Source organism: Agelaius tricolor, unplaced genomic scaffold, assembly GCF_023055355.1.
Source record: "Agelaius tricolor isolate 1412-34295 unplaced genomic scaffold, bAgeTri1.0.p SCAF_34, whole genome shotgun sequence".
Classification (NCBI taxonomy): Eukaryota; Metazoa; Chordata; class Aves; order Passeriformes; family Icteridae; genus Agelaius; species Agelaius tricolor.
This window is the reverse complement of record NW_027269294.1, coordinates 4,577,692-4,604,634: the sequence shown is the minus strand read 5'-3', so window position 1 is coordinate 4,604,634 and position 26,943 is coordinate 4,577,692. Positions and strand designations below refer to the sequence as shown.

General features: G+C 43.2%; 3 protein-coding genes and 1 long non-coding RNA gene across 6 annotated transcripts in view; 2 read left to right on the top strand and 2 right to left on the bottom strand.

The window, feature by feature from the left end:
* The window catches only part of AFG2A (AFG2 AAA ATPase homolog A), a 161,508-nt gene extending 150,170 nt beyond the window's left edge, over positions 1-11,338 (bottom strand). Inside the window, 10 exon segments of the mRNA XM_071452447.1 lie at positions 2,180-2,435; positions 3,554-3,677; positions 4,348-4,404; positions 5,067-5,196; positions 7,242-7,856; positions 8,663-8,721; positions 9,845-10,002; positions 10,591-10,715; positions 11,120-11,260; positions 11,263-11,338. Of these exon segments, the coding sequence (XP_071308548.1) occupies positions 2,180-2,435; positions 3,554-3,677; positions 4,348-4,404; positions 5,067-5,196; positions 7,242-7,856; positions 8,663-8,721; positions 9,845-10,002; positions 10,591-10,715; positions 11,120-11,260; positions 11,263-11,338 (1,741 nt within the window).
* On the top strand, positions 599-9,399 carry LOC139602547 (uncharacterized). Its single transcript, XR_011683295.1, has 2 exons — positions 599-733; positions 9,137-9,399. It is a non-coding gene; the product is annotated as an uncharacterized lncRNA (long non-coding RNA).
* NUDT6 (nudix hydrolase 6) lies at positions 11,194-23,578 on the top strand. Its single transcript, XM_071452456.1, has 5 exons — positions 11,194-11,496; positions 12,436-12,639; positions 17,570-17,625; positions 20,030-20,084; positions 23,042-23,578. Exons 1-5 carry the CDS (start codon positions 11,337-11,339, stop codon positions 23,428-23,430), a joined length of 864 nt encoding a protein of 287 aa, XP_071308557.1. The 5' UTR covers positions 11,194-11,336; the 3' UTR covers positions 23,431-23,578.
* Positions 19,482-26,943, bottom strand: part of FGF2 (fibroblast growth factor 2) — a 50,652-nt gene continuing 43,190 nt past the window's right edge. For all 3 annotated transcript variants that reach the window (XM_071452458.1, XM_071452457.1, XM_071452459.1), the window contains one exon: positions 19,482-24,096. In XM_071452458.1, the coding sequence (XP_071308559.1) occupies positions 23,911-24,096 (186 nt within the window). In that variant the 3' untranslated portion in view covers positions 19,482-23,910. The remainder of the gene's footprint in view (positions 24,097-26,943) is intronic.

The following is a 26,943-nucleotide window of genomic DNA, read 5'->3' as shown; positions in this document are numbered from 1 at the left end:
GGTAGGGGACATGAGAACAGCCTAGAGATATCTGAAGGGTGTAAACACTAAGGAGGGAGAGCAAACGTGTTATACAAGGATGTAAATAGAAATAATGGGATAAAACTAAACAAGGGAAGCTTAGGCTGAATATCAGAGAGCATTCCTGGACAGCAAGCTAGCTTGGCCCACAGCAGAGTTTCTCAAGTGAAGCAATAGGAGCCCATGCATCTTGGAACACCACAAGAAACAAGACAAAACACTGGAAAATTTGCCATATGAAGGAATCATGCTCTGCTGAGGAGAAACAGTATATTATAAAACTATTTGCTAAGTTTAACTCCAGTGAAAGCAGTAATGTTTTACAAGGTGTTGAAAATGTAATATAAAAAACAGATAAAGAGCTTACCTGGAAAAAAAAGAAAAAAAAAAAGAAAAAAATTCTCCAACTAAGAACGTTCCTTAATGATGAGCAACCTAAATTCAGTTTATGCAACAGCTCGACTGACTCATGCTTGTGCAACTTCTTGAGGAGGAAAGCTTCACGTGGGCTGCAAGGAGTTAACGGCGCTGGACTGTATTTTGCCCAGCAGAGGTCACCCCACCGTAACAAACGCCAGGGAAATCCGACAGCACGGATTCAAACTCGAAGAAAGAAGTGCAGCAGGAAGGAGACATCCTCGTCCCCTCATTCCCACCACTGCCTTTGGATGCAAAGCTCCTGGATAACACCATGTCCTGCAAGCAGTCACAGGTAAGATGCCTGAAGGTTTTTGTCTATGCAATGCTCAACCTGCACAACATTCCAGATTTATTTTCTAAGAGGTCCTCAAGAAGTGGGTAAATATCATCTATTTGCAGCTGGATTATGAATCCCTCTGCACATGCATAAGTAAAAGCCTCAGCTGGGTCATGTTTGGAATTGAAACCACAACACTTCTCACTGAGAACTTGAGATTACATTAGTTAAGTGTTTACTAGTTGAGGACTGAGACACAGGCAGACTGACAGGCTTCCAAAAACACAGGGGAAGGAAAATAAAAAGGGACTTAATCTTTTTTATTAACAAGTATATACAAGCAGGAAAAAAATTATGTTTTCTAACTAAAAACAGCGCTTAAAACACAACTGAAGCCAAGAGGAAAGCACTAGAAAACAAATAATCTCATATATTTTTTTCTTCTTGATCCATAAAAACTCCACAAATTTCTCTTTGAGAACTATCCCTTAAAAATCCTGCAGGCTGGCAAGCAAAGACTTGGCTGTTCCAGGTGCCATCACCCCTAATAAAACATCTGTCATCTTCACAGTCAGTTCCGATGCACGAATTATCCGTGCTCTGTGCCACTGCCAGAGGAAGCTGTCCCGGTGCCAAAGGAAATAAAAGTAACCAGCACATGCAGCAAACTTATTTGTGAGCTACAAGGGAGCAAATGTGTGTAAGCAGGGCCGGACAGTTGGATTTTGACTCAGCTGTTTTCAAGGGCTGCTCATGGGCAGATTGCAGTTCCAAGGCTCAAACTGTGCAGATGCACTCTGGCAAAGCCCAGGAACTGATAGAGCATACTTGCAATATTTCATCCAATGAAAACAGAAGTGAAGCATTCCCTGGAACATACTGAACCTTGGCATGGATAATTCTCCAAGGGCCACATTCCAGCCCCCAGCTCACAGTGTGCTCTGCAGCTCTCTCAGCTCTGCTGCACAGCCTGAGCCAGGTGCACCCAGCGCCCTCGCCCCTGCCAGGAGCTCCTCATCTGCAGGGAAATGGAATACAGGCACAAAATATGGAAGGGAGACACAGGAAACACCCCTGAGGCCCACTGCCTCCACATCCTGGGAACAAGGACCTGCAGGACAAGCTGTGCAGCAAGAGTGACTTAGGATTTTTGTGTGCAAGGGGTTGTCTAGAGAGTATAAAAACTCTTAGTTAGCTCCCAAAACCATCAGTTTACTGAGAGCAAGCTAAGATCCTAGAAATGGCACAGGGGATTCCCCAGGGTTATTGATCTTAACACCACATGTTAAAAGTTATTCATATTCAAAGAATTTTTCCCATCTGCCTGGGAAGAGCTTTGGCACAAAAACTAACAAATCTTCAGTGTTTCAAAAGCTATTAGCACAGACTGTGGATTGTTTTTGCTTTAATAAGGAGACTAACAGTAAAATAATACCCTAAATAAGATAAACAAAGCCTTACCTGCTTCCTTGCACAAGGCTGCCAGGTCTGCACCCACATAACCATGTGCACTGTCAGCCAGATGTGCCAGCTGCTCTGCTGTGAGCGAATGGGGAACCTTCTTGAGAAGCTTCTGGAGTATGTCCAGACGGTCCTGGGCATTGGGAATTCCAATTTCTATCTCCTTATCGAAACGCCCCGGCCGGCGCAGCGCTGCGTCCAGGGCGTGGGGGCGGTTGGTGGCCCCAAGGACCAACAGCTGCCCTTCACTGCCTTCCTGAAGGCATCAAACAACACAAAATATTACTCCTAAAACACAATGGAATGTCAAACAGATAATACAAGAGGCACTCCCACTTTAATCCCCAAGAATCTGCTTTCCTAAATCAGGAAATTAAGAACCAAGGAGAGAAAAAGAAGTGCTTGAGCTAAAATGCAGCGTTGGCATGAGGACAAAACAGGATCAGCAGACCTTGAATAAACACTGTTGGGAAACAAATCAGTTCAGGTATCAAACCCAAGAGAGACAGGAGGTTATAAAGCTTCCTGTAAGTCCAGCAGGAAAAGCAAGGTCAAAAATCCTAACCAATTTCCTCAAGCTCTGCTTCTTCACTTTTACAGTGAGGCTCCATCAGTTAGGAGGTCTCCTGTAATGTCATTCTCTTCTTGTGAATGAAGCACTCTTTCCAGGAAGAATATCCATCAGCCTTTGCCACCAGAAAATATGTTCTGCCTGTGAACAATTCCAGGCTGGGCAACTCAAACTGCCATGCAGGAAAATAATGAGAAACTTGCAGATTACATAAACAGAAGTAATTCATTTTTATACTCTGGACAGAGTTCTTTCATCTTTCCTGCTAATAATCATAAAACAATAGATGAGAGATTGCCAGACTTTATGGGCTTAATCCATAATTTACTCAAGTCAATTAAATTTACTGTTTCTTTATTAGGCTTTTGTTTATGTCCTACATACTGCTCTGGCACTCTTGAAATAGCTGCTGTTGCCTTTAATCATGTAGCCTACACATCACCAGAAGTATTCTGATGACTTTGATTTCAGAGCAATTAAAAATACGTAGTTTAGTTCAATGATGGGCTATCACTGAAATTTCAGTTTGATCTCCAAAACTACAAGAGGGGTAGAAGGCAAAGGAAAGGCAGTGAATGGAAGAAACCTACTTTCTTTTAAAGGAACAGTCTTCAGGAGACATTCCTCTCCTACATCCTCTGCTTAGCACCCAAAAAAACATTAGATTATTCTACGAAGTCTCACCTAAGTCTGTTTCATTTCCCCACAAGTGATACATCTCAAATTGGCTCCACTGTAGAAGCAATATTATTTTGTTGAGTGAGTCCCCATGTACATAAATTGTCCCATTAGAGTCAACTTACTGAGCCAATGCCATCCATTAATGTCAGCAGTGAAGCCACAACTCTCTTTTCCACTTCATTCTGAGCCCCTTCTCTCTTGGGACAGAGTGCATCCAACTCATCTATAAATATAATTGAGGGGCGACTGAGGGGGAAAAAATAAAGGGAAAAAAGGTTAAGGTGCTCAGGAAGATTTAAAACACTACGGCAGAGGAAAGCTGTTGATGGAAAACATGTTCTACCAAGTTCTACAAAAACTAACAAGCATCCCACTCAGAGAGAAAACTAAAATTAATACTATATTAAACAATTAATACCTTCAGTATGCAATAATTTTTTGCTAATGTACAATGAGCACCAGTCACATGAAGTCTAAAGTCTGCCTTAGCCAGGTCTTACGAATTTGGGCAAGATGCCACCTTACTCCAGAGGAATGCAATATCCAGTACCAACACCAACTCATTTAGAGCTGGCCTCCAAAGATAAAAAACTAGAGGAAAATCTGGATCCTGGTGAAACTCTGGCTCATGCTTCCATCTGTTGAAATAAGCACATGATGCACTAACGACACAGGCTGAGCAATTTGCCACCATCCCTAACATCCCCTAAAAAGGGCAGTGTCCAAAAAGATTTTAGAGGCATCCTAAAATGTGACTGCTTTCCTCCTAGCTAAGCTCAACATAAACAAATTTCTTTTCTTTTAAAAAGCACTGGATGAAAAAAGTCACAACTGAAAGCTTCTTGGAAACATTTTTCTTTTAAGAACACTAAGGCTGGAACCGATACCACGAACAAATTTCTCCAAAGGAACATACCAGAGAGAAGCCTCAGCGAATATCTGACGTAACCTCGACTCAGACTCCCCATAAAACCTGTGAGAATTAAAATATTTCAATAAAAATCTTGCAGTTTTTGTCTTTTCCAGGCAACCTGGAAAATTACTGCTTGTGAGTTACAAAAAGCTGTAGCTCACACTTTCAAAGTCCTGAAGTCCGGGCAAATCTACAATTATCTTTATTTCCTCAAGGACCAGAAATTAAGGTGAAATAGGGCAAAGGCAAAGTTAGAATTATTACAGATAAAGGGAACTGCTTCTTTTCTGTGTTGGAAACAATTTTACCTATATTTTTCTACCTACAACCTACAAAAAATGACTACAAAAAATTTACCTACAAAAAATTACTTATCTGGAGACATAAGTCTGTGGAGTGTCACCTTGATTGAAAATACATTTTAACAAGTTCATCTTCTAATTGCAGAAGTGACCTACTGGCAACTGCAGATGCAGTTTTAATCCCATCTTTTAATTCAGTCCACGCCTTACACAAATTTCCTGGCCAAGTCCAATAAACATCTTTTAATACAAGAAATGTAAGCCCTACTTGAAAGAACCCTTTCCCACTTGTTTCTGACTCTTTTGGGCAGGTAACCCACAGCAAATACTACATCTCTCCAGAATGGATGGAGTGATGCCAGGGTACATTTTGGGCTACTGTATTTACAGAATCAATGCAAATAAAGTGGGTGCACTTACTTGCTTATGATTTCAGGGCCGTTAATGACAGTAACGTGAGCGCCAACCTCGTTAGCGATGGCCTTGGCAATCATGGTCTTCCCAGTTCCTGGAGGGCCATAGAGCAGCACTCCCCGAGGAGGAGGGATCCCTTGGGACAAGCACATGCAGGCAAACAGAGTAAAGAAGTTACTGGTGATAAATGCCAGGCCCAGCCTGCACTTGCACACTTCACTGTCCCTGTTGCTACCAATAATAACCTGACCCCAGCATTAGTTCGTTTAACAGACATGTCATCATGATGAATTAGGCTTTCAGAGAAAAGATTGCTCTTAAATAGGACATACATACACATTTTGTATTTTTAAAGTCCAAAAGATTCTGTTTAAAAAGCACCTACTTAAATCATTATATTTTTCAGCAGTTCATTATAACCTTCCCTGTGTTTTCTCAAGAAAATTACTCAGCTGAGTACCTAACATCCATGAATCCCCTTTAAGTTATCCACGATTCTTACAGTGTCACTATATCAAATTTCCCTCATCAGAAAATCACTTCTCTTTAACACTCCAAGAAAGTTCTAGAGATACTGTAAGGCTTGATTTAGGAATGTTTGCAAGATGATGGAAAACACACATTAAAAGGATGAATCTGCCTATTTAATGGCACATGCCAAGAGCCAAAGAGACAGAAACATAAGGGACTTTGGAAGAACAAGGTACTGCTGTGTACAATTGAAGCTGGACAGAAAATACAGGTAAACTGCATGAAACACAACTGTGATCCCACGTAAAGAGCACACCAAAGAAAGCTTAAGACCAGCAAAGCCAAATTAAATGGCCACAAAAGCCAAAACCAAAAGTTGAAGAATTAGAAAGCAAAAAGACAAGCATTTGACAAAGGCTGAGCCCAGCACAAAAGACACTGGTGAAACACAACCAAAGAAACATCAGGTGGGACTGGGAATCAGACAGGGAAGGATGCCTCAAGGGCAGGCCACATGCCCAAATCTTAGAAACTAATACACTGGAAAAGGGAAAAAATTATCTGCCTTCTGACAAAGGATAAAAAATAAAAGCATCCCCCTACAGACAGGCTCCTTCACACCAGCCCATTAAAGCACGTGCTGCTCCCTCCTGTGGTGTTTCTGGCACTGGCAATACACGGGGCTGTGGAACCACAGGCTCACCTCAGCTCCAGCCTCACTGCCCAGGAGCAGACAGGGACTCCCAACGTTTGGATGGGGGCTAAAGGATTGTAACTGCTGAGAAAACATCCTCATCCATCATGTGATTAGTAGAGAATCTGCTCAAGCCTCAGGGATTAGGTATGAAGAACACTCATGCTGAAGCAAACCCTGTGGTGATGCTGGGGTTGGACCAAGTTGAGCTGGACCACTCATGATGGAGATGCCTCACAGCACCCCACTGTGGATCATGGCCAGGAAACAGCCACCTGTGTGCTATGGAAACTGTCCCCACTGAAATCACCTCCCCTGTGTGTGGGGAAAGAGGTCATAGAGAGAAATAAAGGACCTCCAAGACAAGAGAGTAAATAAGTATTTATGGGTAAAAGAGCCCTGTCTCACACAGCCATTTGTGATAAATACACAGCACGGTCACAAAAATCCTCCAAGTTTTTATATATATTACCTATTACCTACAACTTCATATATGGCAACAGTAAATGTATCTGGTATTCCACCCTGCAATTCCATGCTGAACACATGAGCAGTTTGAGTAAACAGCCTCCAAAGACCTCCTTGAAATTTTGCAGGAACACAGGGATAAAAAAAGCAGAAGAATTAATCTGAGTTCTCCTCCATTTAAAAGATATGATTAACTGAGTCTACCAACACAAAATCTTACGACAACACAAACAACTGCCCCTTTCAAGTGTCCAAGTACAGAAATCTTTCCTATTTGCTATAAATTCTGCTCATGCACGCCTGAATTTTGGTGCAGACACACATTTCTTCCCTGCTCAATTGTTTTTCACACAGGCTAACCAGAAGATCTCCACAGTATCCACACAATGTAATTATAAAGCAGTTTGACATCATTTGGACACACGAGTTTACCAGATCAGTTACATAAAATTCGGTGCATAATCCTGGAGTAATTAGTGTTTAAAAATAAATAAAAGTCATGTTAAAGAAGGAAGTTAATGAAGAAAGCCAACTCTCAGGCATCATACCATAGCTCTTGAACAGTTCAGGTTGCTTCAAGGGCAGTTCAACAGTTTCTCTAATAGTTCTGAGCTGGCTGCCTAAGCCTCCTATCATGTCATAGGTGACCCGGGACTGACACTCGCCGTCCTCTGCTGCACTGGTCCTTGGCTCAATAAAATTGATTTTAGTTCTTGAAGAAATGAAGTAAAAACAATCTGTATTGCTCACTGCTCCGATTCTGCCAGTGAGTGGGAGTCCCTCAGTGCTGCCTTCCCCAGGCAGCTCCAGATCCTGGGTGAGGCCTGCACCATCTCCCCTGCTGGTTCCGTCTCCGTGCCCGGAGTCTGGAGCGCTGGGTGTGACTGGAGAGCCTGGATCCACGGCTTTGCTCGGGGTGCTCATGGAGGCAACCCCTGGACTGTCACCAATGTCCATCCTGCCCAGCTGCAAGGACAAGTCTAAGGCACTGCTCTCCATATCAGACCTCTCAAGGTCAGGCTCATGGCAATCGCTGGGAATGGCGCTGCCCTGGGCAATCAGCTCTGCGCCGTCAGTCCCCTTCACTTTCATCACCACGATGTTGCAAAGTTTGCCATAGTAAGTGAAAGCCAAGAGGTTTCCTGGCAGGACTATTTTCCCATCTGTGAGAAGATTAAAGAAGAGAAAAAGACAAAGATGATGCCATTTCAATCTACTTTGGCAGCAACTAACACTCAAGATATTCTTGCATCAGAATAATTCTTTATGAGGAAGCTTATAAAGTGCTATAAATTAACAAAACAAAAGGCAATTACGAGGTAATTTCAGGTTCTTTGAATGATCCCTTGGTGCACAAGCAGACTCTACATATGATACTGACAAATGTTTATCCAGTAATCTCCCCACACTTAAACTCATGATGAATTTCACCTTTTTAAATTTCATACAAAGAGAGGATTTTGGAATTAGTATTGTAATAAGTAAAAACTTTGTACTCACTACCTTCAATAACTTACCTTGCTTTTTTGCCTTCCTTATGTACACCTACCACCCAATGAAGAGCAACTTTACTTATTTACTACCAACACAAAAAAAAAGGGATTCAGAGATTGGAATTTCAAGTTAATGTTGTTATTAATGTGCAGCAGTGCACTCTTTCCCTCACAGTACAAGTAAACTCTGGAGTGCACCACAGCAGTATCAGCCTGGAGGCTGTCAATGGGTGCTGAACACTGCTAACTTGAGCCAGCAATACCAGTAATGGACAGGGGAAATGGAACCACAACTAATGCAAATTAGGTATCTGCAGCATGACATAATCAGCTAGCCCAAGACAGATCCCTGAACAAAGTAACTTTCCCCTATTTTGCCACAAGCCCTTGATTAAGAACATAAAAGGAAAATCCCTGCTCTTGTATCCAGAACTACAAAAATTGAACAGTCAAAAGAGAAGCAGTAAAACTCATACCAAGGTTTCTCAGCAGACAAACAGACATTTCCTCAGCATTAACAGTGGCATCTTTGTCCCTATGGTAGGAAGGGAAAAAACTGATTTTCCAAGCACTTAAAACCAAAACCACAGTCCACAGCACCTCACAGTCTTCATATCATATGGACTTAACCCTGAAGGTATTAGACACACAGTAACAAAAGAACCTATTTAAGCTAGTTTTGCCAAACAAAATGTTGTAACTAACAAAATCCTATGTTATATTTATCATTTCTTAGGATCACCAATAGGCAATGGAAGCATCTTAATCACTGCTACAGGTACTGAATTGAGAAGAATTTAGATCAGGCAGGTCTCTTTCAGCCTTGCAAACACACATACACAACTTTTATTGACTAAAGCAATGCCTCGAGCACTTGCACACCCACTACCAAAACACTCCGATTAATTAGCTGACTCAGAGCTAAGACTCACTTCATGCCCATTTTGCAGACGGAACTCCCAAACTTCCGCGAGCACTCGCACACCTGCAGGCTGAAAAGCTGCAGCACCGAGGGCATTGACAGCAGACGCTGCTGCTGCTGCAACTCCAAGCGTGAACAACGGGGGGAGCCCCAAGCCCGCCAGTGAAAGCCGCTGCTCGATTTTAGCCGTCAAAAAAGCAGCTTGATGGAAAACCGGTGTATTAAGCTAATTTAGAGGACATCTCTTGATAGATCAGAGCCTTTCCTGATGAGTAAACACGTAGTTAACTATACGTTGTTGGGGTCTGATTTTTTTAAGTGGAGGAAAAGCTAAATTATGCATGTGAGCACTACCCAGAGGTGTTTAATTTGCAGAGAATGAACTACACCTGTAAAGCATCTAGAAACCTAGGAATTACTTGAGCAATGGGACTTCAATGTATTCTTTTAGTAATTTATGTTCTTGCTTCTTACATGAAACTATGGCTCTCTGGACATCGGGAGGAATTTCTTCGTGGAAAAAAAACTGCAAATGACTGCCTGGGAACGGGGATGTTTATTCACATCACAGTTACACTTTCAAAAGTAACTGTAAAATAATTTTATTTAGGAAATAACTATAATCAGACTCTACAACAATCCAAATGCCCACTCTGTGAAATGATAAGAGAATGGCAACATTTTCAAGGGATCTGGTTGAATAAAAACCTCAGTAAGGTTATAACAGGTTCCATACCTCAACTTGACATCGACTTCCTCTGCCTGGATGACTGCACCAGTCACAGGCTGCACAGTGAGGGCATCACCTGGATTTACTTTCAGGTTCTTCTGAGTGGTTTCAGCCAGCCCAATTTTCCCCCCTGGGAAGCCTGGGGTGGGCCAAGCAGTACAGACCTGGGAAGAGTTTTCAAAGCAAACACCTGTTAGTTGAGGTCTTGCCCCTCTCATTTCCAGTCAAGGTAAGCAATGCTTTAATATGAAGGATTAGGTTAAAACCTGGTTCCACTGAGCAAGACACAATGGGGACTGAGCTCTTAAGATTTGACCTAAGACAATTTCAAAATTAATGGGGTTATATTTTGCCTACAAATGTGATAAAAAGTTCCACAAAGCCCCTCTACACATTCTGGAGATGACTCAAAAGCACACACTATGCTGATTAGAAAAAGTTATGCATTAGTGAAAAGAAGATGAGCAAATAACTATACACTTTATTTGCAAGTAAAATAGATGTGTGTGCTTATGCAAGATATAATATATAACTCATTTACTCACACATGACTTATAAATTTATAGGAAAAAAAATCAGCTGCATGGATTTTTTCCAACACGGAGAATAAAGATGCAACTACAGTGCAGAAAACATGCAAGAGCAAATTCACCATCTTTCACAATACATGATCCATGCTTGTTCCATGGAATACAACAGGAACAGGCTAACAGCATGGGAAAAGCACTTATAGGGTCAAGAAAGGGTCTCACCTCCTGCCGCCCATCCGCGGAAGTGAGTAGGGCCGGCCTCCCTATGCAAAGATCCGCAGACTTCATGCTGCTCAGCGACAGCTGCGCCAGCGCTCTGCGCAGCATCTTCGGCACTCTGTCATCTCCTGAAGTTTTCGGGAGGAAGAAAACCCAGTTTTTTTCTGCCCTTCCCCTCAGTAACTCCGGCGTTTCCCGCGCTCCCCGGGCAGCACAGCCTTGCCAGCCCTCAGGGCGCCCGCGCTGAGGGGAGAGCGCGGCCCCCCGTGAGGGAACACGGGCAGCCCCAGGCTGCCGCCCTTTCCACCGGGATTTCGCTACCGCCGGCACCCTTCCACGGGGATAAGGGCAGGTTTAATGGGGGCCTGGAGTGGGAGACCCCCTGGTTCCGCGTTCCTGAGCCGCCGGGAGAGTGGCTGGGCAGGGACTCGGATTCAAACCAGGCGCCCTCAGCGCGCAGGGCTGAGGCAGCAGGGCCGGGGCTGCCCGTGCCCGCCTCCCTCACGACGTACCTGCCTCCCTCACACCGTACCTGCCTCCACCGCGTCGGCGACACGCAGCACCAGCGGCCCGCCCGCGGCAGCTCCGAGGTGGGCATCCCGTGGGGAGCCGCCGCCCGCGGCTGGGCGCCCCTTGCTCTTCCTTCTGGAAGAGGAGGCGGACATGCTGCCGGCGGCCGGCGCGGAGCGGTTCCGGAGCAGAGGCCGGCACCGCCCCCGGGGCGGCCGCTCCCCGCCCCGCTCAGCGCCATGGCGGGCCCGTGGCGGGGGCTGCGGAGGGCGCGGGGCTGGGCGGCCCTGGCGGGGCTGCGGGCGAGGACGGACAAGTTCGGGGGTGTGAGCGTGGACCTGGGCGAGCTGCGCGGCTCCCCGCGGCTGGAGCGGGCCGCCTTCGGGCGGTGGCTGCGGGGCAAGTGCCGGGCGGGGGTCCCGAGTGCCGGGGCGGGCGGGGGCCGGTGTGTGAGGGGCGGTGGGCGGCCCGCCAGGGGGCGCCCTCAGCCGCCGCCTTCCCCTCACGGAGCCTGAGCCGCGGCCGGGGGGTGAAGGGCGCTGGCAGGAGGAAAACAGATCGTTCACAGAACCGTAAAATAGTTAGGGTTGGAAGGGACCCCTGGAAATCATCCAGTCCGATCGCCCGGAGCAGGTGACACAGGAGTGACAAACCGCAGCAGGTGGGTTTGGAATGTCTCCAGAGAAGGAGACTGCGCGCCCCCGCTGGGCAGCCCGAGCCAGTGCTCTGTCACTCTCAGTGTGAAGTTGTTCTTCCTCGTGTGGAGGTGAAACTTCAGGTGTTTCAGTTTGTGGTCATTGCTCCTTGTCCCGTCATCACTGGGTACCGCTGAAAAGAGTCTGGCATCCTTCTCTTGGCACCCCCCTTTGAGGTATTTGGATGGATTGATGAAATCCCAACTGAGACTCATCTTCTCCAGACTGAACAGGTCCAGCTCCCACAGTTTCCCCTCACAGAGAGATGATCCAGACCCCTCATCCTTTTTGTGGCCTCCACTGGACCCACTCCAGTAGTTCCTTATCTTCCTTGTACTGAGGAGCCCAGAACGGGGCAGAGCACCCCAGAAGAGTAGTTCCCCTGTTTCTCATGACAGACCCTAAATGTAAAAGCTGTCATTTTGCACGTGAACACCCAGTTGTACCACATAAAATGTTGACTTGGCAGCCTCTCGGACTGCTGGTGAGTTTCTCACACCAACAATAGTTTTACCCTGTGGTAAATTACATGAAAATACAGATTTTTGCACATTACCAACGGCTATAGTGTGTGGTAAAGTTTAAAGCAACACAGGCCAAGGGCAAAGGGGTCACTGACCCTCCTCACTTCCCTCTCTTGCAGAGTCCGTGTCTCAGTGGCGGGATGAAGGCCGGATTGCTGTCTGGCTCCGTGTCCCCATCCTCCAGAGCGGCCTTGCGGCAGTGGCTGCTTCCCAAGGCTTTGCTTTCCACCACGCTGAGCAGGGCTCGTCCACCCTGACGCTGTGGCTGGGAGAGGGGCCCAGCAGGCTGCCAGGGTTCGCCACACACCAGCTGGGGGTTGCAGGTGAGTTACAGGAGTGGTTGCACCCACAGAAAGTCTTGGAGGAGCCCTTAGGAGCCTGTTCAGTAGGAATTGTTCCTCTGTGCAACCAGCACATGGAAACCAGCTGGCTGCTGCATTTTGGAATGAAAAAGCAAGCACCAATATAAAGAAAAAAGCACTTCTCTGCTCTGTGTGCTTAATATGTATATTTGTTTAAACTGTGTTGAAGTTAATGTTTGTAAATGGGGAAGACTTGACCCAACATGGATTGTTCAGAAGCTAAAGCAGCTATTAGTCTGAATGGCAATGGTCTGAAAGCTGATCTAAGCTGTGCCTAGGAATCTTTAATCCAAACATATATTTTAAAAAAGAAAAACACAAACACCATACTCTTATCCATATAGACCTCCCACAACCACAGCTAGAAAGTTGTTCCATAACAGAAAATTTCCAAGGAGCTCGACAAGACGGTTTCCCCTCTTTTCTTTTTTATTTTTTCATTCAGCACAGCACAAGGGACTGATGATGAGCCAAAAATACAATCATCTTGAAGTTAGCTTCACCAAATTCCAGTGGTTTTGTTCTCTCACTCAGCAGAGTTCCCCAGATAAGCCGTTACCTATCCCATCACTCAGTTACCTGTAACTGGAGATTGGTTTGGAGCCCTGATGTACTGGATGAGGGTTGCATTAACACACAGAAATTACAAGGCTGGGGAGAGCACATCTCTCCAGTTGCAGCCCTCACTTGTTTGTCCTTGGCTGGCAGGGACTCTGTGGGGTGTTATTTCTCTACCAAGTGGTGTTAAGGCCCATAAACAGCAATTTGAAAAATCTAATTAGGAAGAACTGACAAAAGATGGTTTGTTCTGTGTGGCAGCAGGTCAGGTGAAAGGAAGCTTGGGCTAAAAAACCCTTGAATTACAAAGCAGTGCTGCTGCCATCAGCAGTGCGAGTCTTCGGTTCCCAGGCCAGCAGAGGGCAGGGTGGATGCTGAAGGCGGCCTTGGAGTTTGTCAATGGACATGTTGGAGCATGTTTTCCTGAGGTATGGAGACCTCACCATTAAAATATGTGGCATTAAACTGGAGCAGGACAGTGCATTCTCCTCACGAAAGCACCGGGTTGCTCCTTGTGAGGAAACCTAAGTGAAAGAGAGGTTTTCTGCATAGAACTTGCACAGCTGGAAGTGCTGCTTGAAAGGAAATCACATAAAAGATGAGTTGTGACCCTGGAGGGCATCAGAAAGAGCTGTAAGAAAAATCATAACTTTGAAAGACTCACAAATATTGAAAAATACATTTTCAGAGCATAATTTGCAGCTGTGCTTCAAAACACTGCACTTTGCAAGTAGAAAGAAAACATTAAAGAAAACTTTGGTAAGTGCAGGTATACAGATTTTGGAATTTCTTGTATGGATTTTAAAACTGCACAACATACAATGTATGTGTTCTTTGCTACCATTTTTCAAACATGTATGCTTTTAGTCATTATTGGGGTTTTCTTTAAAGGACATAAATACTTCAGGAAAGCATTCTAGGCAGGTAAACAAGTGTGAAATAATGACTGCCATGTGGGGGTTTTTGTCCTTGTTCTGCTTACTGTCTGTGGACCTGCAACACATCCCAAAAATACACTAAGCAGCATGGATACCACCTGGTAGGTTTATTCCATTATCTTTCTACTTTAGGAGGGAGACCCTGAGTAGTGGAAAGGATCCATTCTATTTTTAATTAATTTTCTTGAAATATTAAAGTATTTAAATATGGATATTGGGGAGGGGGTCAAACACAAGGCTTTCTTTATTCCCTAATCAAAAAGTATTTTAGAACATGTCTGCAGTAAATAAAAGCAATTTTCAGGTGAGAGTCTCCATCCCAAAGCTGTGGGCAGCCAGTGAAGCGCAGGAGTCAGTCCTGTGAGCATCCTGCAATGGAAAGCAGAGATGTGGAGAGTGGTTGGCTGGCCAGCAGGGAGCCAGCACAGGAACAGGGAGCAGGTAGTGAGTCTCACTGCCAAGTAGACCAGCAGCTGCTTTTCCTCCTGTCTGGAGTTTCCCACGCAGCAAAGGCAGCACAGCCAGGGCTTGTGCCTCTGGACCATGCAGCCAAGTGATGACAAAGGTGTGAATAAGCGGGGTCAGGTCATGTTTTACCAGACTGGATCAGAGTGGCCAAGCAGAGAGGAGCAAATGTTACTCATTGGGCTTGGCCATTATTGTTCAGAAATAGTGGAATGTGTGATGTGTCTTCCAGCTAAGTTACTACATCCGTTTGTAGGCGGCAGGATTTTCCACATGTGTAAAGATACAGAGGAGTCTCTGGTGTATGAAGTGATTAATGTCTTTTTAAAAAGCATTTCCAAAATGCTCCGCCTCCGAGGAGGATGTGGCCTGCCATCCACAAAGTGACATGTTCATAAATATGCAACATATCCACAAAGTGACATAATTGTAAATATCCAATATATCCAGAAAGTGACATGTTCGTAAATATGCAACATATCCAGAAAGTGACACGTTCGTAAATATGACATGTTTGCAAGTGTGCAACAATGGCATGAGAGACAAGCTGAGGAAGGAAAGTAAAAGGAGAGGAAGAAGTGTGAAAGGCATTTTCTTCCCCCTCACAAAGTCTACAAACCTTACAACACAGCTGTTATTTGCATTGCTACCACCTTAATGCACTTGTTAAAACAAAGTACTTGGAGTTGAAGGACTCCAGGAAGGAGAGCCTACACACACCTAGGATGATCACCCTTGGCCAGTCCTGGTACTTAAGGAAATCTAACCTGAGCAGCTGCATTACTGTGAAACTGCACAGGAAGATGGAGGTGGATAGGTTTGATAAGCCACTTCTGAAAAGTGACTTAAAAGTAGTTCCCAAGTTGTTTTACAAATACCTGCTCCTGCCTGCTGATGCTTACAGTGCAAGCAGTGGTGTCTGCACTCATTCTGTGGTTGACAGGTGCATCTCAACACTGAGCATCTCTGCATGCATTTTTACATCAGTCATAAATAAAACAGGTAGGATAAGGATATTTTTCTCCTCCATTACTCATTATTTGGAGCTATCTAAGGGATTCTTTTTGTTTTTTAAATGCTTTTCTTGCCTGTTCCCCAAAAGAGAACCTTCAAAACCAAGTGGTATTGTAATAGTGATTACTTGGTTGGGTTTCAAGTATAAACCTTTCCAGAAAGTCATCCTGGCACTGGATGAACTAAAGCTCCAGATACCACATTTGCAGCAGGAGGGAGAGTTTTAAGAACCACAATCCAGGGCAGTCACTCTTAATCTCACTGATGCCAACCACGTGTGGCCCAGCAAGAGAACATGAGACCAGGCAGCAAATCCTGTTACTGTGTTTTCCTCCTTCTTGCTCTGGATTTAGGTATCCCCTAGCAGAGATTCTGATCACCTCACTGGGAATTTCACTGCCAAAAATGACATTCACAGGCTTCAATTTCAGGGGAACAGAGGAGAGCAAACACACTTTCTGTTTGATTCAAACAGCAGTTTCCTGCCTTCACCAGCCCTCCCTGGTCACAGCAAACCCTTTGGCTGAGGAATGGCTTTTCTAGAAAACAAATCCTCTAATCACAAACTTCCTCCTGCTTTCCTTTTGTTGCCTCTTTTAATCATTACAGTAGTTGAACTTGGACACTGCTAAATATTTACAGGAGGAATGAAATCATGAAGTCACAAGCCACGGGGAGGCAGATATGTGACTACCCTCCTAAAGCATGTCCTTTGACATATCTTGAAAGAAGACTGGTACTTCATCTTTGAAATATCCTCCTACACATAACTCTGCCATGTATTATTAAAAAACAGGATGTTTTTAGCTGGACACTCACTCCTTAATAACTCCTTCCTGTGGGTATAGTTCCCCATAGCATTTTAAATGCACATCATCACAGATGTGCCTGTATCCTCCTCCTCCTGCTGCTGTAAAATGACGTGAGCGTTTTGTTACCGTTAACCTCTAATTTGAAAGCCCTGCATGACTGATGTGGAAAAGATCCTGGTAAGCTGCACCACAGCACTCATCCTGCTCACCACAGCGCTCTTTAAAATCTGAGAAAAATACCTGTTGTAAGGAAAGGACATTTTTAAAGTATGACCAGTGAGTATGACATAATTAAACATGAAAGCACTTGGGTTCCAGAAAGTAGAAAAACTTGTAATCTGCGGGAGAAAGTCATGGGCTGAGCATGAGGACATAGGGAAAAGCTGCACTCCTCAGTCAGACAGGTTTTTTCATCAAGTGGAAGTGTCACTTTTCTGCTTGGAAGCAAGACTTTTTGATGAAGAAGTTGACTCAGATTATGGTGCAGTTTCTGCCATGAGTTGTTAGCTGGGTAGTGTCATTTCAGAGACAGTCACACAGCTGAACATTATCTGCACAGTCAGCCCAGAGTGTGTTATTAACCCAAAAACACTTAAATCTCCACTACAGCAGATGGGGGCTTTGTCATGCATTTCACTGAAGAAACATTCATCCCCCCTTAAGGGTAGCTTCTCAGCCACAGTCACTGGAAAATTCTCTGTTATTTGAGGAAGATTACAGGCCTGTCTCTGCTGAAATGAGCAGCTTTGCCAGATTGTTTGGGTAACCTCTTGATCTTGCATTCTTTAGTTCTGATATTAACACAAGCAAGTTTTTCTTTTCATTTCTTGTCTAATCTGGAACTTAAAAGCTGCAATTATTTATCTTGGTACTGCCAACTTTGAATTTTTATATGGGATACTTAAGCTCTTTGTGATACTTTATTGTGCATCCATTTTCCACTGACAAACCACTTTGTGATTCATCCATATAAACCTTGCTATCTGTACATTAGCAAAACATGTTAAAACATGTTATATTTATCAAAACATGTTACATTTTGGTTGTTAGGATTGAATGACTTTGTCCAACACTTCCTCTTTTTCAATATTTTTTCTATACCAGGTGCTGTTCTAGATGAAAGCACTGGAAAGGTGTTGGTTGTACAAGACAAAAATAAGGTAAGTTTGTTACAGGATTATAATATAGAGAAGTTAATTTAGATAAGCCTATTCTGTAATATAAAACAAAATATATTTTTATTCCAGTCCAAAATTGTGATAGTAAAAAGTTACTTCCTTTTAGAAGTGTCTTAAACACATCTAGCAATCTAGCAGATGGCTGAATTCCATATTAAAGGGGAAAAAACCAACTCTAAAAATCAACAGCTTTGTTATAACTGCAGATTGATTCAGCAGAACTAAATATCCTTCCTGTTTTGAGTTTTCTGTTTTCCCCTGTAACTGACCGAGGAGTTCCTGATCTTTGTTTGGATCCATGCAGACCTCTGGAAAATCCCCATGGCTTGAAACAGATTTTGAGAGAAGGATTCTGATTTGGTTTGGTTTCCAAAATGCCAGGCATATCTGTGGCTTTAAGCGAGCAGTAGCATGGCTGGCCATGACCTGGAGACCACCTTGGCCCAGCAGGTGTACAGGTCTTGAACTCCTCACACACGGGAGCGCCCGCCCTCACTGCGGAGGATGCCAGAGCAGAGCAGTGCTGTGGTGAGGGTGGCTCGTGTGATGTGGTTTGAGGTCACCGAGCAGCCATCTCTCACTTATCTGCCAGCCCCTGTCAGACTGACCCAGGTTCTAACTCAGCTGCTGCAGAAAGCTCTCAGGCTTCAAGGGACATGTAGCCTCCATTATGCTTCCATTTGCAAGTTAAAGTGTTTCATGATAAAACTGCATTAATTAACTCTCTGAGAGAGTGAGATTATTGCCATTTTAATATGAAACAATCAAAGCTTATCTAGGTGCACTGAAATACACTTGGATGCATATTTTTCATTTTATACCGTTAAAACTCTGCTGGAATCTCACATCTCACTGGCTGCATTCTCCTGTCTTTCCTGAAATAGCTACCAAGACTTTTCTCCTCAGGACCCAAGCGATCAGTTCATTAGGACCTACAACACAGTTAATGAACTTCAGTGAAAGAGTGCTTTCATAGGCAGGTTCAATCATACCACATGTTGAGTTTCTAACACAAAAGACAAGGGTATTTCTCTTCCTCTGAACTTGTTTCCTGTAACTAAAGAGGTCTATTTCTCATTTTTGTATTTTGTATTTTTACTTGCAATAAATTAAAATGCTGACGACTTGGTCTTAGGAGGACTTTCAGGCAATTCAACAATTACCAATTAAAGCATAAACCTGCCTCTCATGCTGTAGACTCCAAAAGTGGTTCCAGCTCCAGAGAGTCTTCAGGGACAGAATAGCACACTGTAAACATTAGAAACATGACATGTATTTACCCTTTTATACAGAGAAATATAAATGTGCATACTTACCTCTTAGTAAATATCTTGAACAGATATGAGAGTAAAAAAACAAATAGTAACAGCTGTTGGAATTTTAAGAGTTGTTTTGGTTTAATTGTGACAGGACAATTCCACAGCACACAAAGATTTCCAGGAACTAAAAGTTAATCTGAAAGCCAATAGGCAAATATATGTGTTTTCCATCTGCACTATTTTTAATCTATTACTTGAAATTCCTATCCAAGCCCTTTAAGAATGCCCAGGAAAAAAAAATAGTTTTCCAATGTAGTCATTAGGGTTTCAAATCACTGGAAAGCACACAGTTTCCCTGCTATGCTGCATAGACAAAAAAAGCTTTTTTTGGGCCAGTGTGCCTTTTTACTGCATTTATTTCTAGGAGAAGGGTAACTTCTTCCTACATCAACTTTTAACAAGGAAAGAAATAGAAAGTACATAGAAGTAAAGGTAAAGCCTACAAATCTTTGTGCTCTTGCCAGAGGTGCAGGGACTGGGACTCCTTTAGCAGTGTGAGTAACAACACCAAGCCTGCACTTCACGTTTTAATATTGAACTTTATTGTCAATAAATGTTTCTATACATAAATCACACACAAGCCCTCATTTCTTGTATTCCATGAAAATGACAAGTTACACTAAATGATCATTACAGACACATCTTAAAGCCAGTGCAGTATAGAACAGTACAATCATAATACCTGTTTACAAGATTAAATATATATACATTTTTTAAAAGCCAAAACAATGGAAGTAGAATACATTAGTGATTAAATATAAGATTATATAGTCTATAGCAGCTTTAAAAAAATATTCAACTACTCTATCTAGCAGCAACATTGTCTAATGACTGTTAGACAGTTTGTATTTTCAATCAGTAGGTGTTTTGTTCCCATAGTTCTTACAGACTGTAGCTGTCTCTAATCATCCTGTCAGCAGGAACAAACAAGTTCTACTTACTGATATTTATAAAATAACAATACTGCAACTTCAACAAAAAAAAAAGTTTGTGTTAATTGTCTCCTTCTTATTAAAGAGTGCAACATAGGCTGACTACTTCATTAATGGATTTTTCCTCCAATACAGACTATAAATGCATGGAAATTTCCAGGAGGTCTGGCTAATCCAGGAGAAGACATTGGTAAGTCCTATGAGAACAAGTCAGCCATCAACAGAACTATAAAGACATGAACACCACTGAAATACAGCATGACCCACATTGCTCCTGTGATGGATTGTTTCCTTGAATTAATGGGGAATAGATAGAGTGACACAATCCTGGGACCCTAATGCTAACAGGGTAGCATGTTCAGGACAAATTTGTGTTTGTAACATTTACTTTTTTCCACACTTTCTTTAAGTGAGTGCGTGAGGCCAGCTGTTTTTGTAGGCTGGTCAGATATGCTGCAATAGGAGCCAGAGGTGCAGAGGATTAAGGTAATCCATATATAGCCCAAATAAAACTGAAACAGGGAGCGCTCAGCTCACACTGGAATCCAGGGCAGTGACCTCAGGGATGGACTGAGCAAAAATTTCCATTCCAATAAATGCACTTGCTTCCTTCCATCCCCTTCACTTGATTAGTTTGGACCAAGAGCTCCTCGGCACAGGGCCCGGGTGAAGTGCAGGGCCTCAGTCTTGTGGGCACCTACTCCCAACAGGGACGTGAAGCACTCCTGTGGTAGGAAACAGTGCTGGACTGAGGAAACTTCTCATTTCTCTCCAACACAGCACAGCTGATGAGCACTGCTGCAGTTTATGCTCACAGGTGAATGAACTGGGGTGTTTATGAAGAGAAAAAATCTGGGTTTTTTCTCCTTGTATCTCAGCCCTTAAAATCGTGATCCATAGGCTGGTTACTTAAGCTGGGTGTTGAGCCCAGGCTTCCTGACTGTTCGTACCTTAGAAACAGCTCCTGGTTTAGCAGCCTCCCTACAACGTGTGGTGGGGTTGTATTCCAGTTATTATTTCAATACATGGAGAAAGTTGCTGGTTGTCAGGATATGGCTGAGTTTGGCTTTTGTAACTCATGAGTCATGTTTTAAGTCTTTCTGTCAAACCTGGTGATGGAAATCCAAAATATTTGCTGGACAATGTAATGTAACAGGGTGAAATGGATCCACGTTTTCAAAAGAATCCCAAATGCCATGGCTGTTGTCTAGCCAGGCTCCCTCTCACTTCTAGTGCCAGCAGCAGCAGGATTTTTGTACCCAAGGGAACAACAAATGACCAGCACTGGCATTTCAGTGGGACTCCCCAGAGTGATACTGCTGCAGAGTACAACAGCAGCCATCCCTCACTTCACACGTGAGATTATGGCTGGAGCCTGGACTGAAAACCACCCAGGGGAAAAGTGCCTTACAGCTTCCCTCCTGCCACTTCTAAACTACAGAATAATAAAAGTTACGATTCTCTGCATCACATCTTATATTACAAAAAGATATAAATTAGTCAAGCATAAAATATAATAGAGCCTCATTTTCCTTTTTTCATTCTTACATCAAACCTTAAAAACACAAGTCACTCATGGGACTAAATTTTAAATTACAATTAAAAATTGCAATTACATTGCTTAAAATCCTTTGGTTACATGAAGTGACAACATGCTTGGCTGCCTACTTAAATGAGTGCAAACTGACTCATGCAAGTGACACCAATTTTATAATGCAGATTAAGCAAAGTGCACACATTTTTGTATCTGACTATCTCCGAAACTCCAGCCCTAGTATTCCTTCTAGTTTAATTGTCATTAGATATTTTTATATATACACACTCACATTTAAATAAAAGGGAAACAGAAAATGGCACTTCATCTAAAAGCAAAGCTCAAAGCTTAAATGAAATCCATCATTACTGCAAGTTTCTTAACCACAGCCTGCCTCAGCATTCCTCACGATCTCAGTTCACTTCTGTAGCCCCCTGCCCACTAACAAAACCACCTGCCACAGGGAGTTTCTATTTCCAATATCTGAAACTACCCCTGGAACATCTGCTTTGTTCCCCTCGGACTTGGCAAGATGCAAGCCTCCACAGGATGGTGAATCTCTATGAGTCTTTTAAAATGCATTTGCTTTTGGAAGCAAGCCAGCACACATTCCTTACTGAAAATGAACTAACAGGAGCAGGTAACATTGCACAACAGTTCTGGACATTGACCTCTCAAACCAGAAATGACCAGGAGGTTACATTATTTTGGGAAAAGCCAGTATTTAACCTACCAGTACTAACCCCAGGTAAGAGTAGGATTTGACTACAATGAAACTGCAGACTTTGGAGAAATCAGTGGAATATTAAAAAACTTCTTAGGGGCTCTTCAATTTGTTATTGAAGAGAAAAATATCTCTGGAGGAGTCCTGGATGGGTGGGTGGTTCTCTGGCTGTAATTGCAGCACACAGATCCTGTAGACCCTTAAAGTTCCTGCTGCGTTTGTGGTGAGGAATGTTAGCACTGACCTCACTCTGGCTGGGGCACACAGAATGCACACATGCAGCACAGATGCAGCATGTTTACAGCACATTTCCTGCAAGAACAGGCTCTGGGCTGCACTGGTGCTGTGGCGTATTTGAAATGCCACCTGACTCCTACGGTACATCTTGAAAAGGATCTGGCACCAACTTTCACTTTCTGAAAAGAATTCTACCCATTTTGTTACCCCTTGGGGTCAAGTGCAGTGAAACGGATCTGATCAAGAGGTCTGACATCAGTACAGGTGCAGCTGCATGGGATCTGAACCCGAGACTGGGCAGGGGCAAGGAGAGGGATGGGGATCCAAAGGACTACAAAGACAGTGCAGTGCTGTCTTGGATTAACAGATCAGTGGAGCCATCAGCCATCAGTGTCCATTACAAACCACACCCTGCACAGCATTACCAAAGTAATTCTGTAGGATATACACAGGAAAGGCACACAGCAATTACTGTTGTTTGGGAATCAAAATATTAGCTTATCCTTGTGTTGCAAAAACATACCTACATTCTGAAAACCTTATGAAGCAGAGTAGAGAACACGCTGCCTAAGAGGCTTTCCACCTTTCCAAAAGGTTTAAGGAGTGCTAAGTTACTCTCAGATGTACTGCAAGGATTGCTCTTTCCACCCAGGAGACACAGCAGTTCGAGAGGTTTTTGAAGAGACTGGCATCAAGTCAGAGTTCAAGTCCATCTTAAGCATCAGGCAGCAGCACAAGCACCCCGGAGCCTTCGGGAAGTCGGACATGTACATCATCTGCCGCATGGAGCCCTCCTCCTTCCGCATCAGCTTCTGCCAGCACGAGTGCCTCCGCTGCGAGTGGATGGACCTGGAGGAGCTGGCCAGGACGGAAAACACCACGCCCATCACCAGCAACGTGGCCAAGCTCTTACTGTTCGGGTACCGGGAAGGGTTTGATAGGATTGACATAACCATGAGGGAGTTCCCAGCTGTCTACACAGGCCTGTTCTACAAGCTCTACCACAGGGAGCTGCCCGAGCCCTACAGAAACATGACATGATAGCAATACATTTCACATTTCCTTAGAGTAATAATTTAGAATTACTGCAGTGTTGAATATTATAGTTATCTGTGGACTTATTTTTAGGTAATTATTAGAACATAATTATTCTCTAATAAGCTAAGATATAAATTATTTTTAAAGGTAATTATTGCTATGAGTGTGCATCAGGTTTGTTCTCCTCTACTCCGTAAAGCAAGCATAAGGTAAATAAAATACATAAGTACCTAGAAGAAAACAAAAGTGTTACTGATCCTGAAAATATATTCTGCGAGTCATTTTACCTCCACGCACACAGGCACAATAGGTTTAAAGAGCAATATAAAGACAGGATGAAACATTCATGGTTTAATCTGCTATCTGCAAAAGTAGTTATAATATCAGCAAATAATTGCTTATATTTGGCTACTTCAGAGAGGAGTAGGAAAGGTGACATCTTTAGTGCTGTGTGGCACTGGTGCTCAGAATCTGCCATGGAAGTCAGCTTTTAGCAGACATGGGAAGGAAAAGGATAGCTTTCTGTCCAGGTCCAGTTTTTGGTCCAGGTTTGTACTGTCCAGTTCTTTTCAGTGCCACGTACCAATCCGAGTATTTCCGTGAGCGGTAAGTGTTATAGTTATTGGATTCCAAACGTTCAAAAAAGAAACATTCTTCTGTTGCGTATTTCTAAAAGGGAAAAGAGAAAGCATTACTGGTGTAGCACCACAAATCAATTCTTCACATTCTGGGGACTAAGTTAGCAAGAATGTGAGCCGTAACTTTGGTTTTAAGAAATAGAGATTAACTGTTTCACAACTGAACAAAGATACTTACTGTGAAAATGTTGTTAAAAACTTAAAATAAGAGGTTCTTACCTATGGTTCATTTATTGTCTCTAACACAAATTAAGCAGATTTAATTTCCTTTTAATTACTGAAAATGTATAAAAGATGCCTTTAAGAACAAAAACATTAAGCAGAATATAGACAATTCAGTACAATTGCCCAAGCTGGAAATTCAGGCAGAGGCACATCAAAAAAGGGTGAAAAAAGAAAAGTCCTTATTTCTCCCCAAAGTATATGTGACACCATTGCTTTCCTACAGTCTGCTGTCAATGTAAGCATTTTGACATTAAACCCATCATTAGGGTGACAAATGACAGCTCAGGCTTCATGAACTGTGTATTCCTTAACATCCCCCAGAGGTGACATTTCAGGAGCTGCACTGCTGTCTAGCAAGAGTGTGATGCCAGCCACTGCACTGTCAATCTCAGCACCTGGAAAAACTCTGGATATCTGTGGCTTTTCCTTTCAAATACACTTCAGTCCAGGCTGCATCCAGAGTGCAGATCTGACAGTAGAAGCTTTCTCAGCACCTCATGAAACACCTGAACTCTCCTCAAACTAAATGCAGGTTATTTTCACATTCTTTGAGCACAATTTGAATCCCTAACATCAAAAGACAAGAATTTCCCTTCGAGTCAAGTCCTTCAAGTCTGGCAAAACCTGGCTGATCACAGCAAAGCCACATAAGCATGACAGAATGAACAGGTCATATTCTCAAATAACAAATTATTTATCATAAAATACAAGTCAGTCAAAATTCTTCCTTTGATGGGAACTTTGGGAAATTTCTTCATTAAATTAAATGATCATATTTCACTCCATAAAGTGAAATTAAATAATCACATTCACTCCATAAAGTATTTCATTCTTACAATTAATCTGGAAAGTCAAAATAAGCCATATCAGATGGGAAATGTTTCCATTTTTTCATCAAAACTCTGCTGGAACAGATGGATTTCTGCACAAATATTTTCAGTTAAAAGAGCATTTTCCAAGGGGAGGTTTTGACTATCTGCATTCACATCCAGCCATTTCCTCCAGCAGTAGAGATCACCTCTCCCCCATGACTGACTCTGTTAGTAAGGAACATGAAAATGCTCAGTTAGAAGCTGCATCATCCAGATTTCCACACAAGAACACGACCCATTGCACCCCCACGCAGGTCACCAGGGTGAGCAGTGGTCCACGGGCTGTGCAATAAATCATCCTGCAAAGGCCAGCTCAGAACAAACCCTGCAGCATGTCTCAACAAGTAATTACAAAAACATCCAACAAGATGAGAAACAGGCCTGAATTCGAATGTGCTAACATATTTTCAAAAACGTTAATTTATTTGTAAAACAAGGACACTACACAAATTGATCCTGGACATTGAAAAGTAATTAAAAAACCCCAGACATTAAAAAGGACAGAATAGTACTTGAGTGACTGATTAAAGGACTAAATTATGTGTTTAGAAATCAAAGTTCCATAATGTTTTGAAAGAAATTTCAGCAGTGTTTCACCATGTGCAATTCACCACAGACATTTCCAGTGTACACTCTGCGAGCTCTCGTGAAACACAGCCCTGCTCTAACGAACAAGAGACGCTGGCAATTAGAAACAGTTTCATGAATGTGTTTAGAGGCAGAAAATGGTAAAGGCACAGCCAGCCACAGACTGTTGGAAGTTACAGCGCAGAAATCCTCATGGAAAAACACTGCCAGTGCTACAGAAAACAGCCATGAAATTGCAGCAGCATTTGTTAGGCTGGTTGGAGAAGAAAAGTCTTAAAAGAGTAAAGTTTCCACCTTTGAATAACAACAATGTTGCGTGCAGCAAACATGATTCAAGTAATACCCATTTCCAGAAACAACACCAAAGAAAGTTTTACAAGCTCAAGCGAGAAGCACAAAGTGACCCAACTTTACATACTCTGAGAAAGTAATTCCGAGTGACTGGGCGATACTTTACAAGCGTTTCGCCATGCAGGAACTAAGCAAACAAAAACTGCTGCAAGGGAAGCGTATTCTACAACCAAACCCACCATGCAGCAGCAGGTCAGAGATCCCAAAAATAAACACACCTCTGTGTTTGTGTTTATAATTTTACAAATGGTGCTAAAGCCTATTTTGACCATTCCCCGTCACTCAGGGTACAGAGTGCTATTAGAATGGGAAGCCGAATGCCACCGCACCAGCACCACAGGAAATTCCCAATTATCCTTAACTCAAGAATAGCACAGTGGACAACTCCTCACATTTTCTTCAACTGAGCTGTCACACAACATCAGAGTAACTTGAAGCAGGTTCTTTAACTGCATTCCTGAGCCCACACAAAACTCCCTGGAGCCAGAACTGAGGAGCGCCCTGGGGAGCCCTGCTCCTGTAAAACTACTTTCAGTCTCATTTCTTGGAGGCAGAGGGGAATCAGAAATAATTTCTGCATCCCCAGCACGGGTCTTTCATTAGCTGCAGTTCAGCCAGGGTTAGGAATGCACGTTGTTAGCCCCAGCCACGGAGCGGACTTACACAGAGGCTGAATGGTGCCGTGCGAATACACAAAGCACCAAGGGCTATTGCAAACCAAAATTCTGTCAGGCTGGATGCCCTGGTGCTTCACCAGGCACTGAAGGATATAAATGTGGGTGAGGGATTTACAGTGTCTAGGTCTCATAAGCAAAATTAATGTAACTTCAGCTCTTAAAGCA